At 52.6% G+C, this 16,033-nt stretch overlaps 2 protein-coding genes across 2 annotated transcripts in view; one reads left to right on the top strand and one right to left on the bottom strand.

Annotated features, from left to right (window-relative positions):
• Positions 1 to 14,330, top strand: part of LOC111922075 (uncharacterized) — an 83,503-nt gene extending 69,173 nt beyond the window's left edge. The window contains 1 exon segment of the mRNA XM_086873743.1: positions 13,722 to 14,330. Coding sequence (XP_086729869.1) covers positions 13,722 to 14,238 — 517 coding nt within the window. The 3' untranslated portion in view covers positions 14,239 to 14,330.
• LOC147646236 (uncharacterized) lies at positions 5,862 to 7,185 on the bottom strand. Its single transcript, XM_086873740.1, has 2 exons — positions 7,081 to 7,185; positions 5,862 to 6,614 (listed from the first exon to the last, which is right to left on the bottom strand). The coding sequence occupies exons 1-2, from the start codon at positions 7,121 to 7,123 to the stop codon at positions 5,941 to 5,943; spliced, it is 717 nt and encodes a 238-aa protein (XP_086729866.1). The 5' UTR covers positions 7,124 to 7,185; the 3' UTR covers positions 5,862 to 5,940.
• Positions 14,331 to 16,033: the final 1,703 nt, after the last annotated feature.

Below are 16,033 nucleotides of genomic sequence, written 5' to 3'. Positions count from 1 at the left end.
AAGGCAGAGGTAGAGACGGACACACAGAGCAGCCCTGGGCTTGTCCAATAAATGGACAAATGTATGGGGGAATGGGTTTGGAATTATTACAGCTCTTTTGTCAATGGTGCCTTTTCTCCTGCCCTTTTCTCCATTCACATTTCCTGTCCTTTCTCCCTCACATTTCCACCCCTTCCCAACCAAGACTGTCACACTTCTCTTGATCATTTTTACTCATGATTCCCAGCCTTTTCACCTCATGTTCCTCACACTTTTCCTCTCACATTTCCCACCTTTTTCTCCCCTCTTGGTTCTCTCCTTATCCCAGTTTTCCTTCTCAAAATTTCTCCTTATGTTTCTCACTTTTCTCCTCTTGGTTCTCACATCTTTCTTCTCATGTTTCTCACACCTTTTTCTTCACATTTATCATTCTTTTCTCTTCATGTTCCTTACACTTTTCCTCTCTTATTTTGTGCCCTTTTTTCACTCATATCTTCTGCCTTTTTCCACCCTCAGGTTTCTCTTTTATTTTTTTCCCCTCAGGTTTCCACAATGTTTCCCTCACATTTCCTGACTGTTTTACTGTTTTTAATAGTTAAGTTTCTCATGCTCTTCCCCTCACATTCTCTCCCTTCTCTCCCCTCATGTTTCTCACCCTTTTGCACTCATGTTTCTTAGAATTTTCCCATCATCTTTCCTGCCCTTTTCTCCTGTCACCTTCTTCTCTTATTTTCACTCACATTTCTCACTGCAGCACCATGGACCAGCCCCTGGGAACCCAAGGAATTCATATCAGGAGCCAGAGAACCCATTCATCATTTCAATGCCATAATTAGATTACAAACTGTCAGTGAAATACCTGAGAGGAATGACAGATTTGTCTTTATAAACAAGCTGTGGGTCTGCTGATACATGAAACCAGCACTGAGAGATAAAAGAAACAATGAGAAAGTTTCCACTGATGGATGAATGGAAAATATCTATTTGTCTTTACAGACTGTAGGATTGCTGATAAATGAGATTAAATATTGAAAGATGAAAGAAATAATGCAAGAAAACCATAAATTCCATAAGAGTTAAAAATTAAGAGGGAGGGTTACACATTAGAGGGGAATCTTAGGTATCAGGCATTCCGGGAAGTCTGTACCTCTCCAATACCTCAGGCAGTGGGGAAAGAGAGGGACACAGAGACGGGAAATTGGGATGAAAACAAGGCTGTGTCTTCAAAAAATTTGAGAGACCCCAGGGGAATGCCCCATGGCCTCTCCCTTTATTCAAATAAAGTCAAAGGACTCCCCTGTATCCTTTTTGGACATAAACCTCTGGGGTTTGTGGATTAATTTTCCTGACATACTCAATCAGACAGCTCCCAACCTTCTTCCCGACCAATCCACTCAGATGAGGAACACAATATTTCACCATGGGATGGGATCAGATTACCTTTTAGCAGAAAATCGAGGCAGAGTTTGTGGAAAGGTAAATGACTCAAACTGCTCTTGGCAAATAGATCACAAAGGAAAAGTGGAGGAACAGATAAAAAAGGAAATAAAAAAGCAGCTCTTGTACTGGTCCAAACGAAGAAAGGATGGGAATGGGACAGAGTTTTGTGCTTCCCTAGCAGACCATGGGTTAAACAAATGCTGTTTCTCCTCTCATGTGCTACAGCAACTCTCATCTTTTTACCATGCACCACACCTTGCTGAGTGCAGCTCATTCAGCAGCTGAGCAAGGGGATGCAGGTGGCAGCCAGGCCTCCTGAGCCACAAACGGCTACAAAAGGACAGAGAATGAGGGCACTGAGAGCAACCCCAAAACCAAAGAACACCCAGGAAGAAAAAACAGAGGCAATGAGTGAATCTGCTTGGAGATGGGGACAGGGACTTACACATAAGGAAGCAATGGGAGAAATCACCAGTGTCAGAAAATGTTACTAATTGATAAGGACTGCTGCTCAGACCAAGTCCCACTTGTTGGAGTCTGGGATGCAGAGTGTGTGCATGTTTCTGATACTTAACTCTAAGATCCAGAAAAACACTGAATTTCATATCATATGAAATTCATGAGCATGTTTTCATGGTGATACATGAAAACAACTGTTAAAGTTAGATAGAAAAAGCTAAAAGTGTGTGTAGATTATAGAGTTTTCTTAAGTCACTGGGTGAAAAAGTTAGTTTAGAGAACAGAAGACAAGATGGAGGATTTAGTGTTGTCTCTTGTCCTTCTTTCGTCTTCATGTTCTTCTCCTAGAGGTTTTTGGGTAATAGTAAGTGATTGGTTAGAAAATGCCGCAGTGCATCACACAGGTGATGGGTCATTGGGTCATTAAGAGAAATAATATATGTGTCTATTGTTAACTGAGTAAGAATAAGTATAAAGATAAAAGAACTCCATAGTTTGGGGCCATTTTCTGCTATCAAACACAAAGTGAGCCACAAGGCCTTGTTGTACCATCAGAAGAAATGTACCAGATTGGATAGAATTAAGCTTGTACAGCTAGTCTGGAGAGACCTGCCAAGTTTTGTAATGACCTTCTAATAAACAAGAGAAACAAGATTCTAATGATCTCAGGAGTTTTCTTCAAACCTAAAGAACTGAGATAAGTAGGGCTCCCCACGAGGGAGAATTCAGCCCAAAGGAGCCTAAAAAATCCAAGAAAAGAAAGAAAAATATAGAAGTGCAGCAGAATCAGAGAAAAAGAATTTTTTAGAGAAAAGTTACAGCACTACATTCCTGAACTTCCAGAAGAACAAACACTTCACAGAGCCAGGAATATCGGGTGTTATACAAAAAGGAAATGCAGCAGGCAGATCGGGAAGGCTGAACCTTCCAAGCTCCTCGGCCAGTGTTGGGCAAAGGGACAGGGACATGCGGCCGGGAAAATCAGGACAAAAACGAGGCCGCGTCCTCCAACAACTGGAGAGAGCGCACGGCAAATGCCCCATGGCCTCTCCCTTTGGGCAGCAATAAAGTCACTTGCACACCACTCCTCTGGCTCCTTGGGCCACACAAACCTCTGGCGCCGGGAATTTTCCCGCCCGGCCCCGGGCCCAGCGCAGCCACCTCCGGCCTCCCGACACGAAGCGGGACGAGCCAGCGCTGCTCCGCCACCGCCTCCTGCCGAGGCCCCAGCGGCAAGGAGACCGCGGGCAGCCGCTCCCGCAGCGCCCTCAGCCCAGGGCCAACACGGGCCGGCCACGGCACAAGCCACCCGCCACAGCCCCCTGCCGCCCACAAATGAAGCCCCAATTGAGGGCGTTCTCTGCTTGGCTGAGCGCTGCCTGAGCGCTGGGGTTGCGCCAAGGGGGGACACCCTCCTCCAGCAGGGATGTCCCGCAAATGGGGGAGCCCCACAAAGCCCTCAGGACCCCCGGGGCTGGGCTGGCCCTGCGTGGATGCCGGGAGCCACCAAAAACTCTCTGTCCCTGCCCTCTGCAACTGCACAGGGACACGGAATACAAGGAAAGGCTCAGGAGCTGGGAGAAGGATGGGAAGGGATCCTGGTCCCAGCATTGACACGAGCACAACAGACCCAGCCTGGACACACAGTGTGAATTTATTCGCAGCAGGACCAAAGGAGAACGGAGAGAAATCTCTCCAACATCTCCCCTACCCAACAGGGATATGGGGGATGGGGTCTGCAATGAGACAGCCACACGTTGGGATGATGAGCTTGGGGTGATCCGGTTACTAAAGAGGTTTCGGGGCATCTTCCAATCCTGAGGGAGGAGTAACTTGGAAGGGGAAGGCACCTGGCTCTGACACTGGAGTGGGGCCCCACATGGAAGGACATGGGGAGCCCGTATTAGGGAAGATCCTGCTGCATTTTCCCACTTTTGGGGGGTTATAAACAGTTTTGGGGGGGGTTCCTGGTCAGTTTAGGGGGTGAAGGTGACCTCTTTTTTGGGAAAATCCTGGGTTTTGCCAGTTTTGGGGGGCTCTAAATGGCTTGTGGTGGACCCCCACTCTTGTGAGTTTTGATGTTCTCCACCCACACTTCGAACTGGTCCGGACTGGTGCTCCCAGCACTGCACAGGGCAGGACAATGGGGACCCCTCCGGCCCAGCGCTGCTGCTTTGGGGCTGGTGGCCCCTGCCTGGCACTGGGGATGGGGCATGTGGGGGAGCTGGGGCTGTACTGGTGGTACTGGTGGTGCTGTGAGCTCACCTGTCGGGGGGCCAGTGGGGTGTGGGTGAACATGTGTGCTCCCTCCAGGGCCCCCAGCCTGGTGTCACCCCCTTTTCTCTGCCCACAGAGCTCCTGGGCCGGCAGGGGCAGCAGCCCCTCCCCGTGGCCTCAGGCCCGGCCGGGACCCCCGCTCTGTCCCCGCACTGATTTTGGGGAGGGTTGTGTGTCCCCCCTGCCACTCTGCCCACGCCTGGCTGCTCGCAGTGTTCCCAATAAAGCTTCCCACTTTGCCCTGGGAATGGGGACCCCCATGTGTCTCCCCCGTGTCACCCTGCTCTGGGACTCCTTGGGAAGCACCAGAACACTAGCAGGGAACCCACTGAACCCCAAAAGGCACTGGGACACCCCAAAGCTGCCAGGGAAATTTGGGGAGGGGGTGCATGGGGGGAGCCCAGGCCAAGAGCCCAGCGCTGCCCCAGCCCAACCTGCCCTGGCTCCATCCCGGCTCCTCCCATGGAATGAGGAGGCATTGGGAAAAGGTGAGGCCAAGGGTGGGCGCAGGGCCTGGGGGGAACAGGTCAAGGGATTGAGGAGGAGGGCAGAGGAATGAGTGGAAGAAAGGCACGAGATGAGGAGGCAGGATGAAGAAAGAGGAGTGGATCCCTCCAACACCATTTGGGGGTCCCAGCCAACCTCATTTCCCCTGCACTTCCACCCCTTCTCCGGTGTCCCCCAAACCACCAGCCCCATCCCTCATGCCTGACTTTGGTGGTTCCAGGTCCCTCAGTCTGGGATTCCCATATTCCCTTCCCCTCAATTCAGGCACCTCCTGGCAGATTTTTCCTATGAGAAATCTCTGACTTTGGGGATTTTTGGGGTGCAGTTCTGGAGGGGGACAGCTCTGTCTGGCTTTCCCCTCCCTGCTGTGGCCTCTCAGCTGCCCCCCACACCCTGGGGGTGCTGGGATTTCCCTCCTGGGCACAAGGACGTTCATTCCCTTCCAGGAGCCCAATGCCCGGCTGGGGCTCCAGGCCAGGGGGTCCTTGAGCAGCTGCCCCAGAACCTCCGCCAGGGGCTCCCAGCGCAGCCGCAGCCGCTCGGCCTGGGCTCCCCAAAGCCCTCAGCAAGCCCCAAGTCCCTGCCAGGAACCCTCAACTCCCTCAAACCCAGCATCCCCCACAGCCCCTGCAAGTTCCCCCCATGGCAGCGGCCAAGGCCATGGCCCCACATGTCACTGGCCATGTCCCACCATGTCCTCACCCATGGCTGTGTCCCCACCATGTTTCCACCCCTGGCATTGTCCCCCACATCTCCATCTGTGCCCGTGTCCCCCCATGTCCCCATGAATGGCCATGTCCATGTCCTTGTGTCCCCACGTCACTCTCCATGTCCCACCATGTCTATGTCCCTCAATGTTCTCACCCATGTCTTAATTCAATGTCTTTATTTTTACCACAAAATTAGATATTTTAAAGGAAAGAAGAGAAATGAAAAAAAATCAAGGCCAAAACAAAAGGATTTCTTTGTGCTGGCTGAGCATCCCTGTGACTGAGTGGAAGGGAAGAAGCATTTTTGGAGGGGTTTCCACCCCACTGTCTCCAAAACCTTGATCTTTGCCCCACTTCATCACCATTTGGCTGTGGAAGACACCCTTGGGCAATAGGAAATCAAAATTGTGCAATCAGTGAGTCCACCCTTACTGCTGGTTGGTGTTGGGTCAAGTTGGAGCTGGTGGAGAAGCTCTTCCCACACTGGGGACACTCGTAGGGCCTCTCCCCACTGTGGATGTGCCGGTGGACGGTGAGGTGGGCGTTGTCTTTGAAGCCCTTCCTGCAGTCAGCAGCAGAAGGGCCTCTCCTCCGTGTGTGTTTTCTGATGCCTGAGGAGATTTGACCTGGTCCGAAATCCTTTCCCACACTCGGGACACTCGTAGGGCCATTCCTCACTGTGGCTCTTCTGGTGGCTGATCAGGCTGGATTTCTGGCAGAAGCTCTTGCCACACCTGAAGCACTTGTAGGGCCGTTCCCCAGAGTGGATCTTCTGGTGCTGGACCAGGACAGAGCTCAGGCTGAAGCTCTTCCCACATTCCCCACACTCGTAGGGCCGTTCCCCTGTGTGCTGGCACATGTGGGGGATGAGATGGGAGGTGCAGTTGAAGCTCTTCCCACATTCCAAGCACTTGTAGGGCCATTGCCCCGTGTGTACTTGGTGGTGGATGAAGAGGTGGGAGGTGTGGCTGAAGCTCTTCCCACATTCCAAGCACCTGTAGGGCTTCTCCCCGGCATGAAGCTGCTCATGGACCACCAGGTTGGATCTCTGGATGAAGCCAAGTGGGGGTCTTTTCTCCTCAGAGCAGCCTGGGATGGGTTTGGAGCCCCTCCCTGTGGGGGATCCCTTTGGCATTTCCTCCCCATTGGATTCCTGCCCCTTGGAGCTGCTCAAAACGGCCTCGTCCACGAGGTTCTGCTGCAGGGATTTGTCCTCCCTGGTCTCCCTCTGCAGCTCAGTGCCTGGGGGAGGAAGGACAAGGGGAGGAAGGGACAAGGAAAGGAAGGAGTGAGGAAGGAAGAAGGGAAGAACAAGGAGAAGAAGGAGGGTAGAGAAGGATGAAGGAGAGGAAGGGACAGTAAGAAAAAAGGGAAAAAGAAAGGGATCAAGAAGGTACAGAAACAAGAAGAGGAAAGAACAAGGGGAGGGAGGGAGGGAGGGAGGGAGGGAGGGAGGGAGGGAGGGAGGGAGGGAGGGAGGGAGGGAGGGAGGGAGGGAGGGAGGGAGGGAGGGAGGGAGGGAGGGAGGGAGGGAGGGAGGGAGGGAGGGAGGATTTGTCTCCAAGCCACAGGGAAGGGGAAGGAGCTCTTCCCAGTCTGTCCCTGGTAGGACGGCATCTGCAGCAGGGCTGTCCTTCAGCCGGGGGCCATCCTGGGCTGGGAGATGGAGCAGAAGAGAGGGGGAAAGGGGCAGTGACTTCCTCCTCACCTGCCTGGGGGTCCCAGAGCATCTTCCTCTCTGCCTCCTCCATTTGTCTAATGCTTGGGCATGAGAAGTCTGGTTTGGGGGGAAAAAAAGGGGTGACCACCTAGGATTCAGGGTTCCTCCTGCCCAAGTCCATCTCTGGAAGTCATCAGCCATGAAAATCTCCAAAGCATCAGGACTGAGAGGAAAAAATCCCTCCCTGAGGTTTCCCTTTCCTGGGGTCCCCACTTTGGTGTCCCAGGGCTTCCCCCTCTGCAGGCTCATCCCTTCTCCGGGCTGCCCCTTCTCCAGGCTCCCCTCACTCCCGGCTCTCGGGGTCCCCCATCTCCGGGCCCCCATTTCAGGCTCCGGGACTCCCGGGGCTCCCCCCTTTTCGCTGCTCCCCTCCCCCTGCCGGTACCGGGCATCTCAGCTCAGCTTTGGAGTCCTGCAAGATCCAGACATCGCTCTGCCCGGGCCGGCCCCAGAAAAAGGAACAGGGGTCCCCAAAGCTACTTCGAGTGAGCTCCAAATATCCCTTCCCCTGCAAACAAATCCTGCCAGGACGGCCCAAGAGCTTCGGGGCGAGGTTCCCGTCCCCGGTGAGCTGCGGGCTGCGGGGCCCGATGCTCCCGGCGCGAAGGGGCTGCAGATCCAGAGAGCGATGGACGCACCTGGGGCCTCCTCTGCTGCTCCTCTTGCAGTTCCTGCTCCTCCTCTACCCCTCCTCTTCCTCCCGCTCCTCCGCTTTCCCCTCCTTCCCCTCCTCCTCCTCCATCTCTGGGCTGCTGGCGAGGAGCTCTGGGGTGAGCGGAGCGGGGCCGGGAGCCGCTGGGAAAGGGCTGGGAGAGGGGGATGAGGGGAGCTGGGCCAGGGGGAGAGGGGTTCTCAAGGAGGGGCTGCCAGTTAAGGCCAGGAGCCCCAAATCCCCTCCGTGTCCTGCCAGCCCCTGCCCCCGGCGCTGTGGGGGCCGGGCCGTGCCCCAGTGCCGGCTCAGGGGGTGCTCCAGGCTGCCGTGCTCCACCTGGCAGCTGCAGCTGAGCCCGCATTGCCGGGGGCGGTTTCCAGCAGCACCAGGAGCTGCTGGCTCCAGTCCCCGCTGGGGAGCACGGCAGTGGCCAGCACGTGGCCCGAGAGCTGCTGCTGGCCCTGGGAGCAGCTCAGCTGGATGTGGGCAGGGGAGAAATCCATCAGGGAGCAGAGCAGGCGGCCGGGGCCGGGCTGGGAGCTGGAGGGCACCAGCGAGATGGACACGCTGGGATGGGCAGGGGGCTTGGGGACCCCCCAGTGCAGATCTTCCTCCCCACAAGCCGCAGGGAATCGCTCCAGGGATCGAGTGCTGCGGGGACGGGGAACCACGTTTCTTTCATCCCAAGCCCACCTTTCCCTCTCCTCTCCCCCTTTCTCCTCCTTCCCCCAGTCCATTGACCCCTCTCAATGCAATTTGCGTTTCCCAGCACCTTCCCCCACGCTTTGGGGGTCCCAGCCCTCTCTTTTTCCCACTCTTGCCCCTTCCCAATCGTCCCTCCAATCTCCAGCCTCCTCCCCCGTGCTTGGATTTGGGGGTTCCAGGCCCCTCCTGCTCAGTCTGGGGGTCCCATCCCCCCTTTCACTCAATTCACTGAGATCCTAGCAGATTTTTTTCTGGGAGGAATCCCTGAGTTACAGGATTTTTGGTGTGTAGATTTGAAGGGGGACAGCTCTGTCTGGCATTTGTTTAACCCATGGTCTGCCAGGGAAGCACAAAAATGTTTCCCATTCCCATCCTTTCCTCATTTGGTCTGGTTCATGAGCTGCTTTCTTGTTTCCTTTGGTATCTGTTCTCATCTATTTGTCAACAGCAGTTTGAGTCATTTACTTTTCCACAAATTCTGTCTCCTTCTGCTAATAGATAATGTGATCCCATCCCGTGGTGAAATGTTGTGTTCCTCATCTGAGTGGATTGGTTGGGGGGAAGGTCAGGAGCTGGAGCTGTGTGGTTGGTTATTATTTCAATGACATCCTGTAATCCAATTATCCCATTGAAATGAGAAATGGTTTCTCTGGTACCTGCTATGAATTCATCAGGGTTCCCAGGGTCTGGTCCATGGTGTTGCAGGATTTGTTCTGGTGGCTGTCCATCTTTTCCCCATTTCTGGGTGCTCCCTCCAGCCAGGGCTGCATCAATTGTCAGCTTTTCTCTCATTAAATCATCACATACTTGGATTCCCAACTGATTTCCCTGAACTTGTGGTAGCAAATAAACCCCAGTGGTCTGATACACCTTATATAACATAGACAGAGACAGCACATGTTGGAGTGGGAACAGGGATGATTCTCCCTCACTTGTTTTAGTGAAGTTTTCACAACATTCTCCATTTTCTGTTTTCCTTTGCAGCTGAACCAATTTCTGCTGCAGAGTCAGATATCCTCACAATGGGCTGTGCCTTTATCTGTGCAAATTCCATCTGTGCAAGCAGGCAGAGCTTGGGCTGAGGGGCAGAGGGAATCAGCCCAATTCCTCCTGCAGGCAGGAAGCCCCTGGGCCATTGTGCAGGCTTTGGCCCATCGGTGTTAATTTGCATTTCTAAAGCTCCTCTCCTGGCTGCCTGGAACAAAGCTTCTCTTCCAGGGCAGTCATGGGATGACTCACATTTGTTAGTGCCACAATGTGGTTGTTTTTTGTTTTGGTTTATTTTTTTAACAGTACTCTAATAAGTGTTTATGAGATAAAGGGTCACCTTTAAAGCTCTTCTGGTTTTCAGAAACAGCCTAAAATTCAACATCCAAAAACCCATATAAAATTTTTGCCGTAACTGTGAGCCAGGCACAAACATTCCCAAAACATTTTCAAGGCAATTGAATTTTTCCTACTTCTCTCTAGGCCTAAAAATTGATTCTCCCTACTCTGGCCCAAACTGAACTGACAATATAAAATCAGGATTATTAAAAAAAAGATAAAATCTAATGGTGTAATCCTTTCACTGAAACTTTGGAAAAATCAAAAACTTTCCCACAAAGTCTTTAGTGTTAGAGAGTCAAGGCACAACGTGATTCTGGCCAGGATGTGCAACAGAAATCATTAAATCCACACTTAGGCTGGGTGTGCAGAGAAAATCATTCCATGACACATGAGGTTGACTAGATTTTTCCTAAATTCATACAGTCTGACCCCATAGAAATCCATTGGTTTAATGTTCATTGGTTTGAAGGTGTGGAGTTGTTAGGATTTGGTTTCCTGTTGCAGCCGGATTTCTGTGCCTGTGATGGGAATTAGGTGGGCACTCCTGGATTTCCTGCTCAGCCTTTTCCAGACCAGGTGTCTCCAGCTGTGCCTGGGGCAGTGTCTGGGGTAGGTGTTGGTTGATGTTTGCTGCTGGGTGTTGATGGTTTGTTGATGGTCGTTATCTTGGGGAGAATCTTTTGGGCTATTCCCAGTCTGTGGAGATGTTAATTTCATCTCTGCTGAGTGCTGGAAAAGAAACATTAAAATTCCTTTCCCCAAGGCAAAGGCAAACCAAGTCCATTTAGAGAAATTAGATTTGAAGCCATTTTCAAGTTGGTCTATTTTGCCAGCAGCTAATCCCAGGCAGGGCAGAGTGTGAGTGGAATTGAGAGGCAGAGTGGAATTGTCCCGGTGCCTTCCCCAGCAGCTGTGGCGAGGGCAGGCACAGAAAGGCCTGAAGGTGCAAGAGTGAGAGCAAGGATTGTCCCGCAGTGGCTGGAGATGGCAAAGGAGGGTGGCCAGGCCGAGGATTTGAGCAGAGGATCTGTGGGCAGGCGCAGGGGCTTCCCCCGCTGGGGAGCCCTGGCTGCTGCTGCGTTGCCTTCAGTGCAGGCTCAGGAGTGGCCTGTTTAATATTCCCTTCCAATTCACATTTGTGAGTCTGGATGAGCCATGGCTGGGGCATCAATCATTTTATTTTTTTCATTTTGTTAAATTTTGTTCTCTTCTTTATGTCCACTCAGTAAAATTGAGGCTATCTGGGGGTAAAAAATTCACGCAATGTTCTGGGTGGAAAAGAGAATCCACCAGCCAGCTCCTGCAATTCCCTATTAATCCTAAGAAGTGCTGCAGATGCATTTTAGTCCGAATTATTAGTCCTAATTATTAGTCCTAATATTTAGTCTAATTATTTATTAGATTCCCTGAACGCTCTCAGGGTCAATACAAGACAAACCCTCAGTCAAAATAGGTCCCAAATATTTAACCATTTTCTCTACCATTTGCCCTTTCTTTTTTTTCAGATACTCAATGCTGCTTTTTAGCCTGAAAATGAAGCCATTTCACAGAGGCTTCCTCTACCTCTTCTCCTTGTTTTTCTGACTGGATCAAGTCATCCACATCCTGCATTAAGCCAGTCCCTGGGGGTGAGGTCAATTCCTTTGATATTTCCTGCAAGGCTTGCCCCAATCAGGCCGGTGCTTCCGTGCATCCCTGCAGAAGGACCGTCCATGTCTTGAGCATTTTCCCATCTACCTCTTGTTGCCAGCCCAAGGCAGAATTGTGTTTGCATCCTCTGTGAGTGGGCAGATCCCCAGAAAGCATCTTTTGCATCAAGTTGTGAATGGCAGCAGTGTGAGGAGGGCAGCTGGTTGAGGCTGGTGTAAGGATCTGAGAGTGTGGGGTGCCTCGGTTTCATTATCTCATTTCTTCTTCTTGGGTCCTGCAGCATTCTGTGGATTCCATTGGATTTCTTGTTTGTCAGGATAGGAGCATTCTAGGGAGCCATCCCTGGCTGCCCAAGCCGTGCCTTGAGCAGGACTCCCAGACAGGCTGTGAGCCCTTCCTTCCCTCCCTTGGAACAGGGGATTGCTTTTGGACACCTCTTGTCCTGGTTGCTTCAGGGAAATTTGGAGAGGCTCCATATCTAATTTTGCCAATTTCCCTGGGGCTGCCCACACTTGTGGGTTCACTTCAGCCTAGGCTCTGCCAGATATTTGATCTTGATCCTTGCAGGTCTAATCGCCATTTGTGAGCTGTTCCTTCCTCGTGCTGGCTGTGCTGAGGCTCCCCTCCCCAGCCCGTATCCCAGAGCCGGTCCCTGTCCTGCCGCAGTGTCCAAAGGCGGCCCCCCCGGCGGGCAGGGCCGGCAGCTCCACGGGGCCGGGCAGCGGCCGGGGCGTCCCGCAGCCTCCTGGGGGCCGGGGGCCACTGCCGGCCCTGCCCGGGGGGTGCTGGGCTCAGGCAGCGCCCGGCGCTGAGCCCCGGCTGCCCCACAGCCCCGGCCCGGCCCCACAGCTCCCCACAGGCCCCCAGCCCGTGCTCCCGGTGCCGCAGCTCTGCGCCCGCTCCTGCCGCTCCCAGCTCAGAGAAACCCCCTGAAATCCTCACCTCCTTGTTTTCCTCTCCTGGAAACTGGGATACAAAGGATCTGAGTCACCTGGCAATTTCTGCGGATAAGAGTCTTCTGAAAAACATCCCAGTCCTCAGTATTTTTTTCTTCCTCCTCTTTTCCATCATCCTTTTTCTTACCCCATGGATTCCTCCTGCTGCTTCTTGCCTTAAGCACATTCCTGCACACTCCCCTTCAGCCAATCCCTTCCCAGCACACCAACACCATCCATCCCCTGTTGTCTGAATCCCTTCTGGACTTCCCTTCTTGCCCCTGTGGGTGTCCATATCCCTAGTTAGCTCTGGGACAATGTGCAAACGACCTCCACATGCTCCCAAGGGACCCTTGAGAGAGATTTTGGGGTCATCATCCCTTTGTCCAGGATGCCCTTCTAACATTCCATTTTCTTCCCTCAATGGTCTTACCTGGACCCCACCTGTGCCTCCCTGGGCCTTGGCGCCCCCCTGGAGGGAAATTTGGGGAGGTGGGAGGGGGGAGCGCCAAGGCCGGGCCCCCCCGCGCTGTGGTGGCGGGAGCGGCTGCAGTGGGGAGCGAGTGCGGGCGGAAGCGGCCGAGAGCCCAGCGCTGCCCCAGGCCGAGCTGGCCCAGCTGCATCCGTGCCCCTGCGGTGGGATGCTGTGGGACTGGGGGGGAAGAGGGAGGCGGCAGTGGATGCTGGGCCTGGGGGCAGGAGGAGAAGGGAAGGAGAAGCGGGGTTGAAGAACAAAATGGTCAAAGGATTCATGTGGGAGGAAAAGGTGGGATTATTCAGGAGGAGAAATAGTAGGAGGAAGCAGAGTGTGAGGAAGAGTAGGAACACATGAGGAGGAGGAGCAGGAAGAGGAAGCAGCACAAGGTTCCACCCTCCCTGTATGTGCAGTCCCAGGAGTGTTGCCCTGGAGGTGACTGGGGAGGGGATCCATGATTTTGATGGGGCTGAATCTTGGTGTTTCTGAACTTTATTGGGCTAAATGTTGGTGCTTTGTTTTTTTGCAGGGGCTGAATCTTTGTATTCTGGAGGGGGTTTTTCCTGAATTTGGTGTTTGGGTAGTTTCTGATCTTTGTTTTGATGTCTCGGCTGAATCTTGATGTTTTGGTTTGTTACAGACACAAGATGCCAAATGACTTCCTGAGATGAACTTGGGCATGGAGGAACCCCCAGTCCAAGGCGCTCTCCTCTCCTTTTCCTCCTAACCAGGAATTTTCATTCCCAAGCTGTGTCCAGATGGAAGAGGAGGAGAAAAAGCCTCAGAGATCCTGCATGAGGAGGGGCTGCAAACCCAGTCCAGGGAGCTGCGAGGAGGAAAGATCCCCCCAGTGCCAGGAACACGTCCAGAGATCCAGCCGGAGCTCAGAGCTGGGGGAGAAGCCCCACAAGTGTTTGGAATGTGGGAAGGGCTTCAGAAAGAGCTCTGAGCTGCTCCAGCACCAGAGGATCCACACTGGGGAAAAGCCCTGTGAGTGTGGGAAATGTGGGAAGAGCTTCAGAGATACCTCTAACCTGATGAGACACCAGGTGATCCACACAGGGGAACGGCCCTACACCTGCTTGGAATGTGGGAAGAGCTTTGGGTGGAGCGCTGCCCTGAGGGCACACCAGCGCATCCACACTGGGGAGAGGCCCTACGAGTGTCCCCAGTGTGGGAAGAGGTTTCAGACCAGCTCTGATGTCCTCGTACATGAGCGGATTCACACAGACGAGAGGCCCTTCCGCTGCCCCAACTGCGGGAAGGACTTCAAGCACAACTCTCATCTCAACAGACATCGGCGCATCCACACTGGGGAGAGGCCCTACGAGTGTCCCCAGTGTGGGAAGAGCTTCTCACAGAGCTCTCACTTGACCCAACACCAACGGAGTCACCAGTAAGGGAAGCCCTGTGAGTGCCCTGAGTGTGGGAAGAGCTTCGTGCGCTGCTCCAGCTCCATCCCCCATGGGAGGATGGGCGTTGGATGATCCCCAGTGACCCCCGTTGGGCAGAGCCCTGGTGATCCGTGGTCCTGGTGATGCGTGTTGGGAAGACACCTGGCTGGGAGGCTCCACATCTTCCTGGCTCCCTGTGGGCACCTGGATGAAATCAGGGGAATGAAAATCCATCAGGACACAGACCAACAATGGGAATTCCTTGGGGAGAGTGGATTTGTTAACTTTCAATCCTGGAGAACCTTTTGCCGCTGCTTCAGGAGCTCTGTGGACAAAGAAAAGGGTGTGACACCAGGCTTGGGGTCCCTGAGGAGAGCACACACACTCTGGGGGAGGCGATATCCCAACCTAAGGACCCCCTCTCACATTTTTGCTCAGGTAGAAGCCGAGCCCCAGTGCCAGGAAGACAAAGCCCAACACGGAGACTCCAATTCCCGTCAGCATCTTGCTGTGGGCAGTGTTTGACGGCATCTCTGGGGGGTCTGCAAAGGTCAGGACCTCCAGAACCTCTCAGAGACACCCCAAGCCCCTCCAAGCACCCTCCCAGTGTCCCCCAGCCCACCCAGGACATTCTGAAACATCCTTTGGGGTCACTAATTTTAAATAATTAGGTATTGTAGAAAAATTAGAGATCTTAGCTAGAGATAGGCCTTTGTGGAACTAGTTTGAGTTGATGATGAAGTGAGAAGCAGGATTTGAGATAATGAGTCTTGGACTTAGGTAAAAAATTACTTGTCATTGTATGTTTGTTTAGCTGTGCTTATCATGAGAAAAGAGAAACTGATAAACGGGTTCAGGAAGATCACAGACCTTACATCTGGAAACCCATTTAAATGTCACAAGGGAGGAAACTGGAGTTGTACCAAATGTCCTTTGTAATGTCAACCATTGTAAAGGTAGAAAGGTGAGAGTGAGGAAGAACAGTTTTCCTTCATCTCTTGATAACTCCTCCTCGCCAAAACTACCCCCTCCTCAAATTACGGAGTTAACCACGCAGGCATAGTGACTTTTTAAACTCATTACCATGAATTTTAGTCTGAAGTGGAGCATGGGAGGTGTTAAGCATTAGGAATATGTATTAGTATTAATATGTATTAATATTTTGGATATTCAAGACTTCTGTAAATAGACACTGGAATCTTTTTTCAATTTGCAGTGCATATTAAGGGGATGACTCCTGCACTCTCCCAGTGCTGTGATTAAACATCCACTTTGTAACTTTAAACTGTTGGAGAGGATTTTTGTCCATTAACAGATTGATGTTGATACTGGATTGTTGCCGCCAATTTGTTTACTTTTATTAAGTTCAGAGTTGGTTTATCCCAGTTGCTCCCCCGTTATCCAAAATGGTTTGTCCCCAGTTGCCCATCATTGTAAACCCTTCCCTTTTTCCAGATTGTTCCCCATCCATCACCCCAATCCTGCCCCCGAGTCCTATCAATCTATGTAAACCCCACCTTTTGTTCCCACCTTTTTGTTTCCCTGCCTATCATGCCTTCCTTTACGCCCTATTGATTGTACAACTGCCTTCCCTCCCCCGGGTCCCTGCCATTGGTTCTGCGTATTGTAATCCCCACCCACAACTCCTCCCCTGCTGCTGTCCCATTGGTCGCTGTATGGGCCGCCCACAGTCCTTAAACCTGGCGCAGGGCGGTGCCCAGTGTTCTCAGCTCAGACCTCTTCCCTTCAATTCCGGCCCGTACCTTGTCTCCTTCCCCTACACCTGTTGGAATAAACTTGG

The sequence above is a fragment of the Cyanistes caeruleus genome, unplaced genomic scaffold, assembly GCF_971803275.1.
Source record: "Cyanistes caeruleus unplaced genomic scaffold, bCyaCae1.hap1.1 HAP1_SCAFFOLD_106, whole genome shotgun sequence".
NCBI lineage: Eukaryota > Metazoa > Chordata > Aves > Passeriformes > Paridae > Cyanistes > Cyanistes caeruleus.
Note: the sequence above shows the minus strand (reverse complement) of the source record. Positions and strands in the feature narration are given on the sequence as shown.

Excerpts from the sequence above, each read along its gene's own strand:
- LOC147646236 (XM_086873740.1), bottom strand. The coding sequence starts at position 7,123 with ATGGAGGAGGCAGAGAGGAAGATGCTCTGGGACCCCCAGGCAG. Across the intron at positions 6,615-7,080 it reads GCTCTGGGACCCCCAGGCAG|GCACTGAGCTGCAGAGGGAG; the intron begins GTGAGGAGGAAG and ends TTCCTCCCCCAG.